This window comes from Pseudorasbora parva, chromosome 3 (genome assembly GCF_024679245.1).
Source record: "Pseudorasbora parva isolate DD20220531a chromosome 3, ASM2467924v1, whole genome shotgun sequence".
Lineage (NCBI taxonomy): Eukaryota > Metazoa > Chordata > Actinopteri > Cypriniformes > Gobionidae > Pseudorasbora > Pseudorasbora parva.
Window position 1 is genome coordinate 25,107,692 of NC_090174.1, and position 15,952 is coordinate 25,123,643.

Below are 15,952 nucleotides of genomic sequence, written 5' to 3' on the forward strand. Positions count from 1 at the left end.
TTATAGTTAACCTCTAGTCTGGCTAACCCTAACCCTGATCATAACAGAAGTAGGTAGTAAAAGTTATCGTTAACCTATAGTCCGGCGGCCCGCCACATTCTAATCTGCCCCGATTTTACCAGATTTTAGTTTGACTGACAGATGCTTTGCCAAAGCAATTGAGTAAAACAGAACTTCAAAGAAACTGAGAATGCTGAAAAATGTAAAAAAAAATATGTTTGGTTTATTGTGAAACTGATAATGAACCAAAAATTAATTTTTTTACATTGCTGAAATGAAATAAGTATTCTGTTTCTGCATATTTATGTAAAAGAGAAGCGCACACTTTGCTCATGCAAACAGCTTCTGATCTGGTGTTTTCAGCGTATCAGATCACAGTAACACACACACACAACACTGAGGTTCTTCAGTCAAGTCAAACATCAGGAACATCATCTTATGAGAATGTCCTCATAACCCAGGTGTAAGCCACACACACACACACACATACACACACAACACTGGGGTTCTTCAGTCAAGTCAAACATCAGGAACATCATCTTATGATAATGTCCTCATAAATCATGTGTCCTCATAACCCAGGTGTAAGCCACACACACACACACATACACACACAACACTGGGGTTCTTCAGTCAAGTCAAACATCAGGAACATCATCTTATGATAATGTCCTCATAAATCATGTGTCCTTATAACCCAGGTGTAAGCCACACACACACAACACTGGGGTTCTTCAGTCAAGTCAAACATCAGGAACATCATCTTATGATAATGTCCTCATAAATCATGTGTCCTCATAACCCAGGTGTAAGCCACACACACACACACACACACAACACTGAGGTTCTTCAGTCAACTAAAACATCAGGAACATCATCTTATGATAATGTCCTTATAAATCATGTGTCCTCATAACCCAGGTGTAAGCCACACACACACACACAACACTGGGGTTCTTCAGTCAAGTCAAACATCAGGAACATCATCTTATGATAATGTCCTCATAAATCATGTGTCCTCATAACCCAGGTGTAAGCCACACACACACAACACTGAGGTTCTTCAGTCAAGTAAAACATCAGGAACATCTTCTTATGATAATGTCCTCACAAAACATGTGTCCTCTTAACCCAGGTGTAAGCCACACACACACACACACAACACTGAGGTTCTTCAGTCAAGTCAGACATCAGGAACATCTTCTTATGATAAGGTCCTCACAAAACGTGTAAGCCACACACACCTGACATACTGTGATGCATTTAAAGTCAGGAACATTACCTTGGATAATATGAATCTTTAAAATAATCTTACAAATGCTAAATAGGTTATGTAAAGTTTACAGTACCGTGCATTTCCTTGGCCACTCAGAATCGCCGTAATTGTGTGATATCTTCACCAGGACAGATGCTCCTTACAGCAAATAGGCAAACGTGAAGTTTTTCTATCCACACGGATCGTCTTCATCCAGTTGTTTGGATTCATATGTTCAGAGATTACAAGTCATCCAAAGGGAACTGTCATTTCGGGCTGATTAACACTAAATAAATGACAATTCAACTTTCAATTAAGAATTCTTATTCCTGTTAGACACAAAAAAAGACAATATCAGTGATGAAAATCTAATATCATCAAATATATTCTTTGTGATCACCAATCATTTAATAGTTTAATAGCGTTTGGTATTAAGATGTGTTTTGGACAATCGGATCAAAAGTGGATGATGCTCAACACAGGTGTAAATGGGGTTTAAAACATTTTGAGCTTGTCAACTTTCAACCACTTCCAGAAGTTGGAAAACTCATTCGACCAGATTGCTTTCGTAGTGTAACGTCTGTGTGGTTGAATGTGTTCGAACAGTCACAAAAGACCGCCTGCTCTCCGCTGAATGACCTAATGTGGAAACTAGAGATGCTTCGATACCAGTATCGGTATCAGCCCAAAATACCAGAGAAAGATTAAATAAATGCATCTAATTAACAGAATATTAAACAAAATTAAATATCCATACTATAGCTGCTGTGCACAAGCTGATGAGCGAAACACGCAGAGTGGATTGAGCTGACGTTTTTCAGACATCGCTGAAAATGATGGCCCATAATTACACAGACTTCTGTTGCATGCACTTGACTGCTAACCCACTCACCAGGACACATTTGGATTAAAAATACATTGTATATGCAAATAAAAAAAGGTTGAAGGTTACATTACATTTTAATATAAGATGTAAAATTTTTATTTGACATAAGAAGACACAGATATGACAGTTAATACATTTAAAAATACTGTTCACCTCTGGCTTTATTGATCAGTTATTTTAGGGTTTTGATCTTCTCTTGAGTCTTTGACTAGGCTAGGCATTAAGGGTGTGAACCTACACTGGTCTCATGGTTCGATTCGATTATGATTATCATGCCATCGATTCGGTTCGATAACACGATTCAGCACACTGCACTGACGATGCACTTCATCCTCATGTATATCATTTTGTCAGTCAGTTATATGAACTGAACCTTTTATTTTACCTGCTCAAAGAAAACACACTTCTTTAATGTATCAAACATGAGACAAAACGTAAAAACATAAAACGTTTTGTGACCAAATGTAAATAAATCATTTTGATAAATCAGATATATCGAATCTGTAAAAATGCATGAAATGACCAGGTGTAAACAGGCCCTTTAAGAACTCGAACGTTGATATAATTAGATTTTTGGCTGAGCTGGGCACCTTGTCACTGACAGGCGTTAACAGCTCACGATGAAAATGGCTGACGTGGTTTCTCAAGTTAGTGGTATTACCCCATGCACATTTTATTTGTGCGTGACATAATTTACACACAGCACGTGTGTTCTCCAGGTCGTGCTTACCAGGTTGTTCAAAAAATCCGAAATGTGCCCAGATGTCTGCTTTTAAAATAGTTGGAGCAATTTTAACTACTCACACTCGTGTCTCGCCTCCCTCTGCCTTTGTATGCTACCGCGACAATGCACATACACGACAAATGATGGCAGAAAAGCGTCAGTACATTATAATAGGTTATGGTCTATTACTGAACTGATACCGAATCGTATTTGTCTGCATCGCGATGCATCAAAAAAACAAATAATTTCGACAGCCCAACTAGGCATGTTTCCTATTAATTGTCCTAGGAACCTCTAAGTTTATTTTAATTTTTGTGTATTTTGTATTACTCTATAATGTTGTAGTTGAAGGTTATTTAAAAATTTACAAAACAGGCCAAAAGTTTGGACACATTACTATTTGTAATGTTTTTGAAATAAGTTTCTTCTGCTCATCAAGCCTGCATTTATTTGATCAAAAATACAGAACAAAAATTAATATTGTGATATATTATTACAATTTAAAATATTTGTTTTTCAATGTATTCTACTTTAAATGATCATTTATTTCTGTGATCAAAGCTGATTTTTCAGGATCGTTCCTCCAGTCTTCAGTGATCATGATCCTTCAGAAATCATTCTCATATTCTGATTTATTATGAGTGTTGGAAACAGTTCTGCTGAATAATATATTTGATGAATAAAAGGTTCAAAAGAACTGCATTTATTCAAAATAAAAACATATTTTCAAATAATATAAATCTCCTTTACTATCACTTTTTATCAATTTAACACATCCTTGCTGAATAAAATTATTGATTTATTTAAAAAAAGAAATAAAAAAATGACTGACCCCAAATGACTGACCAGTATTGTATACTGTTGTTACAAAAGATTTCTATTTTTAAAACATTTGCTTCTTTTTTTATTTTTATTTTTTTACTTTTTATTCATCAAAGTATTATAAAAACATATCTCAGGTTATGAACAAATATTAGTCAGCAGAGCTGTCTCCAACACTCGTAATGAATCCTCATCTGAGAATGATTTCTGAAGGATCATGATCACTGAAGACTGGAGGAATGATCCGGAAAATACAGCTCTGATCACAGAAATAAATCATCATTTAAAGTAGAATAAATTGAAAAACAAATATTTTAAATTGTAATAATATATCACAATATTAATTTTGTTCTGTATTTTTGATCAAATAAATGCAGGGTTGATGAGCAGAAGAAACTTCTTTCAAAAACATTACAAATAGTAATGTGTCCAAACTTTTGGCATGTACTATATATATATATATTGAGCCCTGCAAATATAGGGAGTTACTTTCAAGTCCTGCCTCTTTTGTTATAAAATTAAGTTGTTATGGGTAAAAATAATGTCTAAAATAAAGTCTGGCCCACCAGGAATTTCAATGGGCCCACCCTGCATCTCAAAGCTGGAGCCGGGCCTGTGATACAGCAATAGCATGAACAGTGAAAGTAACTGTAGCTCCTATAATACAGTTTAACAGGCATAATTAGGCATACAAATAACTGAAGGATATCTATTTGCTAAGCCAACTCAATTTGATTCATATTCTTTTGGTTTCTCTATTCATTATTTTTTAAAATGAAAAATGCAATGAAAATACAAGTTATTGGTACTATTGGTAAGTTGGAAGTTCGTTCTGGAAAAGTGGTATCAGTTCATCCCTAGCGTAAACATTACAGGACGTGTGCAAGACAGTCAGCTAATTACCCAAGTTACCCAAGAGAAAAAACGTAGAGCACAATGTTCTCTCTCACCATTTCTTGATTTCTGACACATTCACAGTGTTCGGCTGGTCTCCGCTCACGTTCATGTGTAAATTGCGTGAGATAATTTTTGTCCATTAGAACAAAAGACCCGAAAAAGCCCATACATTTACTCACCCATACACCCTCCCTTTGAAGAAATCAGGACAGAAGTGGTTGAAAATGAATAAAAGAGACTGACTAAAACACCAAGTGTAAACGGGAATGTGTGTCCCTCATCTACTCGAGATCCGATCGACCAAAACGCATCTTAATACCAGGTGTAAATTAGGGATGCACAATTTATTGCCACCATATCGTTATCATCCAATAAATGAACATTATTAATGTTAACGTTATCAATCCGATATGAAAATTATGCCGATATATATAAGCTGATAGATCATGTAATTTTCCTTCAGCCGAGACACTTCAGATGCGCAGTATTCATCATGATGGTTTTGAATTGCTTGATATGATTGGAATCACTTTTTTTAAAATGTAATGTAAGGGGGGGCTTACATTAGCTTACATTGTTGCAGCCATTAAAATAGTTCAGTTTTGTTTTTAATGTCAAAGTAGTTATATTTTGTTTCGTTTCATTGTTAAGTTAATTTAGAAAAATGTTTAGAGCAATTTTTTGTTTGTTAAATTAAAGTTTACATTTTTTTAAGTGACGACCAAGTGGCCAGTGGCCAACAGTGAGTAAACCGCATGTTTAATGAATTTAGCCTCTCAAATCAACTATTGACTTGTCTTGCCCATAATAAAATCCATAGATTTAAAACACTTCAAGTATCACAATGTTAGTTAATTTAGCCTACTATAATATTACCTCCACATTAAAAAGGCATTTTTGACGAGCTGAGGCAGGCTGATGCTGCTCGCAACGGCACTCACAAACGAAACGAGCTAAACAATCTAAACAAATAAAAAAATAAAAGAACATGCAGTTTGTATTATACCTTACACCTCTGCAAAATGAATATAAATCAGATCTTAAATTCCCGCGGTATAGCCTATATTTAACGGAGTTCACAGCAACGAAAGCAAAAGATTCAAGATGCATTTTATTCAGCAGCTCAAAGACCGCAAAATGAAAGAGCGAAGCACTGGTAAGATCATTTATTAATTTTTATTGAAGATGATTGTGTTTTTGAGCATCTAAGACTTAGACTACGACTATTTGCGTTGGCTTGCTTTACTCATTTGCGACGATGCGTGTTGCAGCTCCATCATATCTATCGGACTACAACCTATAGCCCATAACACGCTCTCACACACGTTTATTATTTAACCATTTGCCAGGAGTAAAATTTACACGTGGTTTAAGATACCTGGTCAGAGAAAATGAATGAAGGAATCATTTGTAAAAAGGCCCTAACTCTAGCAGCTGCTGAAGAAACGCGCGCTGCTGCTGGCGCTGGACTCTATAACCCTGAGCGAGCATGTCTTGACAGTCGAGTAAGCTATCATGGTCTCATGATGTTTCCACCAGTGCAGCACATCTCATTGTTCCTTTTAATTAATCAAATAAATATAAAACAAATGAGAAGCCTAAAAAGGTCCGAAGCCCGGCCCACATTTAGGTATGACGTGAAAATTAGCCCGAAGTCCGGCCCTAGGGGCGTAAAAAAGTCGGGCTCTGCTCTAGTGTGAATCTAGGTTCTATTGTTGAGCTGTACTGTATGTTCTGCTGTTTGCACAATAAAATAAAAACGTGAAAAAAGTATTTTTAACGGGTCACAGATACTCGTCGGTTGTATTTTTATGTAATGCTAAGTCAATATTATAATCTTATCAGTTAACTGTTAATAATCGATTAATAAGCATCGCTTGTCGGTCGGGAAAATTAACCGAAATGAGCATCCCTAGTAGAGAGGTTTATATAAAGGGGTTTGAGTGATCAATTATCAGTATTTACATTTCTCTCCGATACGGCAGGAAATTAATGTGGAGGATTTGAACTGTGAAGATGATTGACGGCAGTTTAAACTGTGATATGATGCACATAACTAAGCAACAGAGTCCGTTAAAGATAATAAAGTAGTATGTCCCAAAACTTGCATACTCTTCTGCTACACACTCAAAAGTATATACTTTTGTTCACAAAAAGAGTATACTTTTAGGACGTAGTATAAGTAGGCGAATTGGGACGCAGCGTATGTCTTTTGGAATTAAAGTGCGCAGTGAACTGCCTTGAAACTCGAGCTGGCGCCGGCTGTTCTTCCCTGCCAAAAAACAGAATGGGCCACGTGACCTCCAGAGCTCTATAGGATGCGTTTGGTTGAGTTAATTAACGTTGGAGTAAAGCGCTTTATAGTACCGTTGATCATCTTTAGCTTCAGCACGTACTGCTCAAACAGTGATGCACAACATTAATAACTACTGGGACTGTCCTATACATAACATTACACTGAGAACACTCTTGTAATAAAATGCTGTTAATTCTTTGGGATTAGCTGTTGTGTTTCAGTGCGTTGTTGCAGAAGGGCAATTCTACAACAGGAGTTACACAGATTAGCATGTAACTTAGTCAAAGCTTCACTTGAGCATTTGCGTAATTTTTTGCAGATATAAGCAATATAGCGTGTTTCATTGAGTTAATAACCCGCAGCACATCATTGTACGAGTGATCATCTTAATCTTTAGCGCACGCTCTGTAGCAATGCACAACATTAATAACATATGATTGGGGTTGTCATATTACATTATAGTAGTATACACTAATGTAATAAGTTGTAAAGTCTTCGGGTTTAGTTGTTGTGTTTCATAGGAAGAGCACTATTCTGACTACATAACTTAGATCATCTGTGTGTGATTTTGTGCAAATATAAGTTGCAATACCATGTTGATTTTGTTCAAATATCTGCATTATCGTATACAGGATGTGTTCTGTTGAGTAAATAACCTGGTAGCGACGTGGAGACTTATCCATGGCACATGCATTTTGATTCTTTATAGCCTAAGTCATGCTGGCCAATGACTTGTTTGCATTATTTAGTTTTTTTTTTTTTTTGTTAGGCAGTGGGTGTTTTTGGTAACACTTTACAATGAGGTCTCATTTGTTAATGCATTAACTAACATGAACTAATATAAAGCAATAACCTTTGTTAATGGTTTATGTTGAATGAAAATGTTGAGATTAACATGAACTAAGGTTCATAAATCCTGTAGAAGCATTATTCATTCATTGGTGGATCATGTTAACTGATGATAATAAAATCAAACCTTATTGTAAAGTGGTACAATAAAAGTTAAGGAATCTTACACTAGTACAAACTGTACTCCATATGTTTGATTTATGTTAAAGTGTTTGGGATATGGCTTTTTTTTAATGGTGAGCCTTTAGTTTTTGTAATCAGGTGCTCAAAGTATATAAAAATTTGTATTTAGGTATAGGTCAATATATTGGTTATCGGCTTTCTGATATAAATGATTATCATTATCGGGCAAAATGTTCATATCGGTGCATCCCTATTGTAAACAGGGCCATAATTACAAACTTACATACACATCAAACACTTACCAGAGGAGTTTTCCATCATAATGAAGCTCAAAGATGAACACTTTCAGAGCGTCATAAAGATATGTTCTTTGCCTCCGCTCTCATTCTTCTTTGCTTATGAGTCTCGTCTGTATTCCAGCAGGAAATCTGCCTTCTCAAACTCAGTACAACTGAACAACAGAAGAAAAACATCACTGTAAACAACATATGTATCTGGCACAGCTTTATTAAACAAAATATTTGCACTTAAACTTAGCTCTATCAGACCATTCTCTCTTCTGAAGGGAAAACTGTACAGCCTCTTCCAGCGCATTATCTGATGTGTCTGCTGTCATAAAGAAAAACATCTATAATTATGACCATTGCATTTAATTTAACATTATTCAGCAAGATTGTTTTCATTATAAACATTAATACTTACAGTTCTATTGGTACAGAGTATATTTTATTACATTCAGGAGGAATAAAAGCATATATTGATTTCCTAGTTTCTTAAAAATGATAATAATAGTAACTTTAAACCAAGCTAACATTAAACTACAGTACTATTTACAGTAGCATGTCAGGATACTCTATCCCCTTCACAGATTGTAGTCATGACAACGCATTGTTACGATGGCTAGACTGATGTATGTGCTCAAAATAAGTTATTTACAATTATATTGGAATCTAAAACAAGTTAAATATGACAAGCATCTCTGATTCTCTCCTTACAGTCTGGGATCAGAATGACTCTAAGCTAGCCCCGTTAGCATCAGGTGCTAGTTGCTTTCTGACTGTAAAACGAGCAGAAAATAGCTTATAAAACACACACAAACAAGCCAAAATGAGCCACAAGCGATTGAACAGCAGATTAACTTACCTTTCTTTTAATAGTTGCTTCAAACAGGTCCAAATCACAGAAGTTTTCTCAGGTGGTTTCAATCCAGTCCAAACAGGAAATTAACCGATTATATGATATTATAATATATTTAAGGATTACATTTCATCGAGGGATCACTCTACCTTAAAAAATATATTTGACAGTTCATCAATTGTAGACAATAATGCTTAAATAATGAGTAAATTACATAAATCCACTTGTATAAGGAAATTAGATGTACACACTGGGTCTGAGAAATTCCAACATTATGAGGACTTCAGGCGGTCAGCCAATCAGAAGCTCCGATTCCTTACACGAGAGTGAATATTTATGAGGGGTGCAGTACCGCAGACCCACGTCCAGGGGCGCTGTCTCGATACACAGCTGATACACAAAATCAGGTCTATGTGAATTATAAGGACTTTAGCTGAAATTCTGGATTTTAGCTCCCCCTATGTATAGAAACACTTCTACACTGTTAGAATTATGAGGACATCGGCCCTGTCCTCATAATTCAAAATGTCCTCATAATGTGGCGTGTATTCAGGTGAAATGTCCCCGTAATACACATAGGCGCACACACACACACACACACACACACACACACACACGCACACACACACACACAAGTGTTGTTTTTGTGAATTGTGGGGACATTCCACCTTTGATATTTGCTGGATTCTCAAACACTCTTATGAGATTATGTCCTAATCATAGTTACAAATACACATCAGAGAGAAAAGTGGGACACAGAAACTAGATTATTTTAGATTACTTCTGAGGTTGGGAGGGGTCTTTTTTTCTTTTTCTTTAGGGTAAAACCTTTTTTAGGCAGTCTATTGTCTGAGGACAAGCTATCGAACTAGTAAAGCTATCGAACTAGTAAACAATGGCAATGTGTGTTTAGTGAAATAATGCAACTTAAAATGGTGAAATGTATATATGTTTTCTCTATAAGTAAGCAAATCGATTAAACATAAGTTTGTGCCATCTTCAAATGATCCATAGTAAAAATGTAACTCTGAAAACTTCCTGACCTCAACACCAAGACTCTCTCTGTGGGCTGATCGATGAAGCGAGGGAGATTTTAAAATGCAGCGCATTGGTAAATGCAGAAGGCTTGTGCTGCACTTCTGCTCTATCAAGTGATAAACTGTGCAAGTCGATTGATTAAATCAGATTCCACCAAATACATTCAGATTTGTCTCAGAATGTTGTGTTATATAGTCGTGAGGTGAATCTACATGTAGCTGAAAACAGTCTTGACCATGTAAACTAAATGACGAGTTCATTTGTCAACCCTGCACCCTTATTAATACCTTTTGATTATAAACAATGTAGAAATATGATGTTTCGGCAGAAATGTGTTTATTAAAAATGTTGCCATTATTACTTTTATTAAATTATAGGGAAGAATAAAGGTATTTTACTGAGTTTGTTTTTGTGTTTTTTTAATTAAAAATATTATAGTTCATTATCATTTATTTCTTCTATTTCAGAAACCATATCCATAGTGACAAAGAGTGTGGTTTTACCTGTGATTGCAATTATCTTACTAACAGTTCAACTTTTTAATCAGGGAAGTAAATGTTAATTCAGTTCGAACTTGATGAAATCTAAACATCAGCGTCTTCAAAAGTAGGTGTTAACTCTTTACTGTTACTGTTAAAAGAATAGATCATCCAAAATGTCTTTCTCTCTTCTCTAAAACACATAAGAATATATTTTAAAGAATGTTGGTAACCAACAGATTTGGATTAACCTTGACTTCTATTAAAACTGACATTTCTCAAATTATTTTCTTTTATGTTCCTCAGAAAGAAAGTCATACATTTGGAATGACATTGGGGAGGGACTTTGCAGCATACTAGCTCAGAAATTTTTTAATATAATATTATATAATATTATAGTTTTTAATATAAATTAAATATGACTTTTATTCAATATATTATTATTTGTTTTTGTCCAATTATTATTATTATTATTATTATTATTATTATTATTATTATTATTATTATTATTATTATTATTATTATTATTATTATTATTATTATTATTATTATTATTTATTTTTATTATTATTTTTTTTACTTTAAATAAGGGCCCCTACCCCAGCAAAACATTCATGGGTGTGAACAACTGTCATACAGGTTTAAATTAACAAAACGGTGAGTATATTGAAACAATTTTCAGTTTTGATTTTAATATGGTCAATGCCAAAACTTGTAGATGACAAAAGTAAAGTTTTACCTGTATGAGCATCCAGCTGAACTGGCTGAGGTGGAAGTAATGGAAGAAGAGACCAAGAGTAGCACAACTTTCTTCCGAGAACATACGTCCCCGGAAAGCAGAGACCAGGAAACAAATCTGAGAAACACAGAATGACAGATTGATACATCAGCAGAGGCCCTGGGGTCATCATACACCTGGTACACACTCAGCAAAATACACACATTCAAAATGAGTCCCAGAAGAGCATCTCAAAAGTCTAAGACTGTTCGTCCGTTCCTAAATCATTTATACTTATTTTTGATGCAGATTTGAAGAGCTGACAGTGTCAGGTCTTGACCAGATGAGAGGAGGACTGTTACATAACACTACAGAATGGACATCCAGAAAAAGCAACAGTTGATAAATCTGTGTGTATGTGTGTGTGTGTGTGTGCTTGTTTTTGTGAAACATCAGGACACAAATGTGTATAATGACATGGTTATGACATAGGTATTACAAGGAGAGGGTGAAAAATGAGGACACTACCCATGTCCCTCAATTTTATAAATCATACAGGATGAGTTTTTTTGAGAAAGTAAAAATGTTTCCTGTGATGGGTAGGTTTAGAGGCAGGGGCAGTGTAAGGGGATAGAAAATATGGTTTGTACAGTATAAAAAACATTACACCTATGGAATGTCCCTCCATTTCACAAAAACAAACGAAAAATATGGTTTTCACAAAACCAGTCATAAGGGTATACATTTTTTTTTTAAACTTTTTTTTTTTGATTTATGCATCATGAAAGCTGATAAATAAGCTTTCCATCAATGTATGGTTTGTTAGGATAGAACAATATATGAGATACAACTATCTGAAAATCTGGAATCTGAGGGTGCAAATCTAATTATTGAGAAAATCGCCTTTAAAGTTGTCCAAATGAAGTCCTTAGCAGCTAATAATCCATCTTTAGATATGTATTTACGGTAGGGAATTTACAAAATATCTTCAATGAACATGATATTCACTTAATATCCTAATGATAAAAGAAAAATCTATAATTTTGACCCATACAATGTATTGTTGGCTACTGCCACAAATATGCCCGTACGACTTATGAATTTGTGGTCCAGTGTCACATATTTATTATAATTTGAGCAAAGAAAACATTTGGACTCAACAAATTATATACAGTATGTAGGCTATTGTATAAGAGTCTATATATTCTGACAGCTGACCTTAGAATCTGGTTTCCTGTTTACAGTGTATGACAAATTCCAAGAGTCAATGTCCACTTTAGGAACAGTGCAAAACCTGATCAAACAAAAACAACTGGGCTTGTCTGCGACCTCTCATAACTGTATTTGTGGATACACAAAAAACTGGCAGCCATCTCATGTGGAGGGCACTAGGTAACGGTCTAGTCCATGAACAGTTCAAAGCAAACAACATGTATTTTTCAACTGAACTGAGAGTCCCTGTTGGGAAACCCAAATTAAGGGGAAACCATGTCTGTGGAAAACCTATCCTGGTGGCTGAGTGAAGGGAAATGTGGAGTCACTACAGCCGGGATGGATAAATTCAGGAGGGCAGCGAGTGGTGTGAAAGGAAGGAAAAGAGAGCAGGGACATCCGTAGTGTGCAGTGTCCATCGGGTGCATGCTGGGAAGCGTGATTCTCGGTAGTCGTGAGCTGGCGTTGAAATGCGGTAATGCTGCCAAAAAAGCTGAATGTGTGTTAGTTAGCAAAAAAAATAAGCTCAAATAAAGCTTTGCTCAGTCGGACATATTCATTTACTGTCTTCATTTCATTTTATGACCTACATTTGCTTTGTATAAATAAATAAAAAATTAAAAAAATGTGACAATGACTGATGAACATGAGGATTTGGAGAACACAAATATTATAGGTTATATTTTAGAAAATGTGCCTTTAGAAAACTCAACACTACCATTCAAAACTTCAGTAAGTAAGATGTCAGTGACATTTTAGTTCTTTCTTTCTCTCTTTTGTTTGGCAAAAATAAAACTTATAATTTTACTTTTACATATAGGCCCACTGAAGTGCTTTGGAACACGCCACCTTATTCAATGTGTTGACGTGATTTCCCCTGAAACGGCTCTAGCTGTTAGCAGCTCCTCCCCTTTATGAAACAGCCAATAGCATTTTGTTAATATACCGTTTGACTAGAGCCTTTTCTGTTTGGTAAAGCCAGTTTCCTTTAAGCGTTTATCATCATAATCTCCTCCATATCGCTTTGAAATGCAGAATTCTATGGCTCAGAATTAAAATGGGTCGATATGTTTGTTGTCTGTGCAGACTCGCGCATATGATCCGCGCTGCTCTCTCGTGTCTGTAGTCTAAATTTAGACCAGAGCCGGTGGTGTGTGTGTGCTGCTGTGGTGCGTGAAACTAACGTGAAAACAGACTTCATTCGCCTCAAATGAAATCATATTATTTACACTGAATCGTTTCCTATCGCATATATATTGTGCTGTGCCTTTCTCCATGTAGAAATTAGTAAATGTGTGAAACACTGACCGATTTCAACCGCAGCTTAGCAGTGTAGGGGGCGGGCTTTAGATTCTAGAGAGCATTTTGATTGGACAGAAGATTTGATGAGAAGGTGAAGTCTGCGATGATGTCATCAAAATCTGAGATTCGTTTTAACAGAAGTGAGAGACTGCAAATTTTGAATGCTTATATCTCCTAAATGCAAATTTTGTCATTGTTTTGGAACATACCTGCTTATTCATAACTTTAAGGCTAACACAGTCATACTAAAAACTAAAAAACTTCAATTTTGATTTAAGTTGCATTAAAAAATACAAAAAAACAATGGATCACTGTTTTAAAAAAAATATTAAGCAGCACATCTGTTTTCTATCTATCTATCTATCTATCTATCTATCTATCTATCTATCTATCTATCTATCTATCTATCTATCTATCTATCTATCTATCTATCTATCTATCTATCTATCTATCTATCTATCTATCTATCTATCTATCTATCTATCTATCTATCTATCTATCTATCTATCTATCTATCTATCTATCTATCTATCTGTCTGTCTGTCTGTCTGTCTGTCTGTCTGTCTGTCTCTCTCTCTGTCTGTCTGTCTATCTATCTATCTATCTACCCACCCACCCACCCATCTGTCCATCCACCCATCCATCCATCTATCTGGAAACATATCCTCCACAGCCTTATGTTACCAAAAAAGAAAACAGTGAATACAGAGAAAAGGCATAAGAAGACTGTTTATGACTACAGTAGCTAGGATTGTCAGCCGGCTTAGTAAAGAGTCAGTTGTTCTTCTGTGTCAAAGTACAAACACCCAATCACATTCAAACTAGAAACTCATTACAGACTCTACAGCGACACCTTCATTAATGCACACTGAGCCAAAGCTCATGTTTTTGTTCCTGTATTGGTCCCTAGGGCGCACACCCGGGTGAGTAAACAGGGAGGAGGTCTGATCAGGTTTCCATTCAATACGATCTGCTCACGCACACCCACTCACACGATCACATCAGTAACATTAGATGTTGATGGCAGGAGTACCACCCCCCTCCCCTAATAACCTTTCCGGATGGTTCTCTGGACCATGATTGATCCTGTTGCCTTATGTAACAATAGACACTTTCAGAAAGACTTCTGAACATAAGCTAAAAGTAGCAGCTGTTCATCACAAACAATCCGTTCAGGTCATACATCACATCAGGCTTATCACTGGCCCCTAGCCAACCATTTATCCTGCAGTAATGTGTATAAATACCAGTGGTGGACGAAGAACACAAATTAAGTACTTGAGGAAAAGTACAGATACCCTGGACAAATATTACTCCAGTAAAAGTAGGTACTAATTTTAACCTGAATAAAAGTACTTGGTTTTTAATGTGCCCAAGCATTAAAAGTAAAAACATTGATCAATATTTAAAATATTTAGTTATATATCATCAACATTTATATAATTGTTTTATATGGCATGTTTTATATAATCCTACTGCTTAAAATATCTAAGGTTGCTGGGTCTGAAATCATGAATTATAATAAATAGCCAAGTAGCCAGCACTAGTCAGTAAGATTATGTATGTATTATATATGTATCTGCATTAGGAAACACATTATTTTATAACCAAAACTTCTCATACACTATCAAACATGAATTGTATTAAAGCATCAATTTAGGTTACTGATACTTCATGTGTGCAAACAAGTAAAAAAAAAAAAGGAAAAAAGAACACAATGTGTGTCATTTGAAACCACTACAGCATGGAACGATAATTTGCGCTTTTTTAAATAGTTTTTTTTTCTTTTCTTTTTTCCTTTTTTACATAAAACCTACACCATTGAGAAGGCGACATGAATGTAGACATATGAGCCAAACATGCTAGGCCTGAGGCTAAAAAAGTTGGGAACCAGTGGTTTAGATTATTAAGTACTATTGTAAATAAGGAGAAAGGAGAATGTAAGTGTGTGTGAGAGTAGAAATATATGTATGTGAAAGGAGAATGTAAGTATTTGTGAGAGTAGAAATATATGTATGTGAAAGGAGAATGTAAGTATTTGTGAGAGTAGAAATATATGTTTGTGAAAGGAGAATTTAAGTATGTGTGAGAGTGACAGAATGAATTATGGCTTGTACGGTATATCATACATTACAGTGGGCTTATAGTGGCCTTTAAGGCAGATTTAGATCTAGATTTACTAAACAGAGCAAATCAGCGTGAGAGCACAATAAT

The 15,952-nt window shown here is 35.4% G+C and overlaps 1 protein-coding gene and 1 long non-coding RNA gene across 2 annotated transcripts in view; both read right to left on the reverse strand.

The window, feature by feature from the left end:
- Window positions 1-15,952, reverse strand: part of adgrv1 (adhesion G protein-coupled receptor V1) — a 195,036-nt gene that overhangs the window by 50,803 nt on the left and 128,281 nt on the right. Inside the window, exon 84 of the mRNA XM_067438222.1 lies at window positions 11,246-11,362. Within this exon, the coding sequence (XP_067294323.1) occupies window positions 11,246-11,362 (117 nt within the window). The remainder of the gene's footprint in view (window positions 1-11,245; window positions 11,363-15,952) is intronic.
- Window positions 1,521-9,115, reverse strand: LOC137071851 (uncharacterized). Its single transcript, XR_010904525.1, has 4 exons — window positions 8,996-9,115; window positions 8,401-8,461; window positions 8,155-8,303; window positions 1,521-1,584 (listed from the first exon to the last, which is right to left on the reverse strand). It is a non-coding gene; the product is annotated as an uncharacterized lncRNA (long non-coding RNA).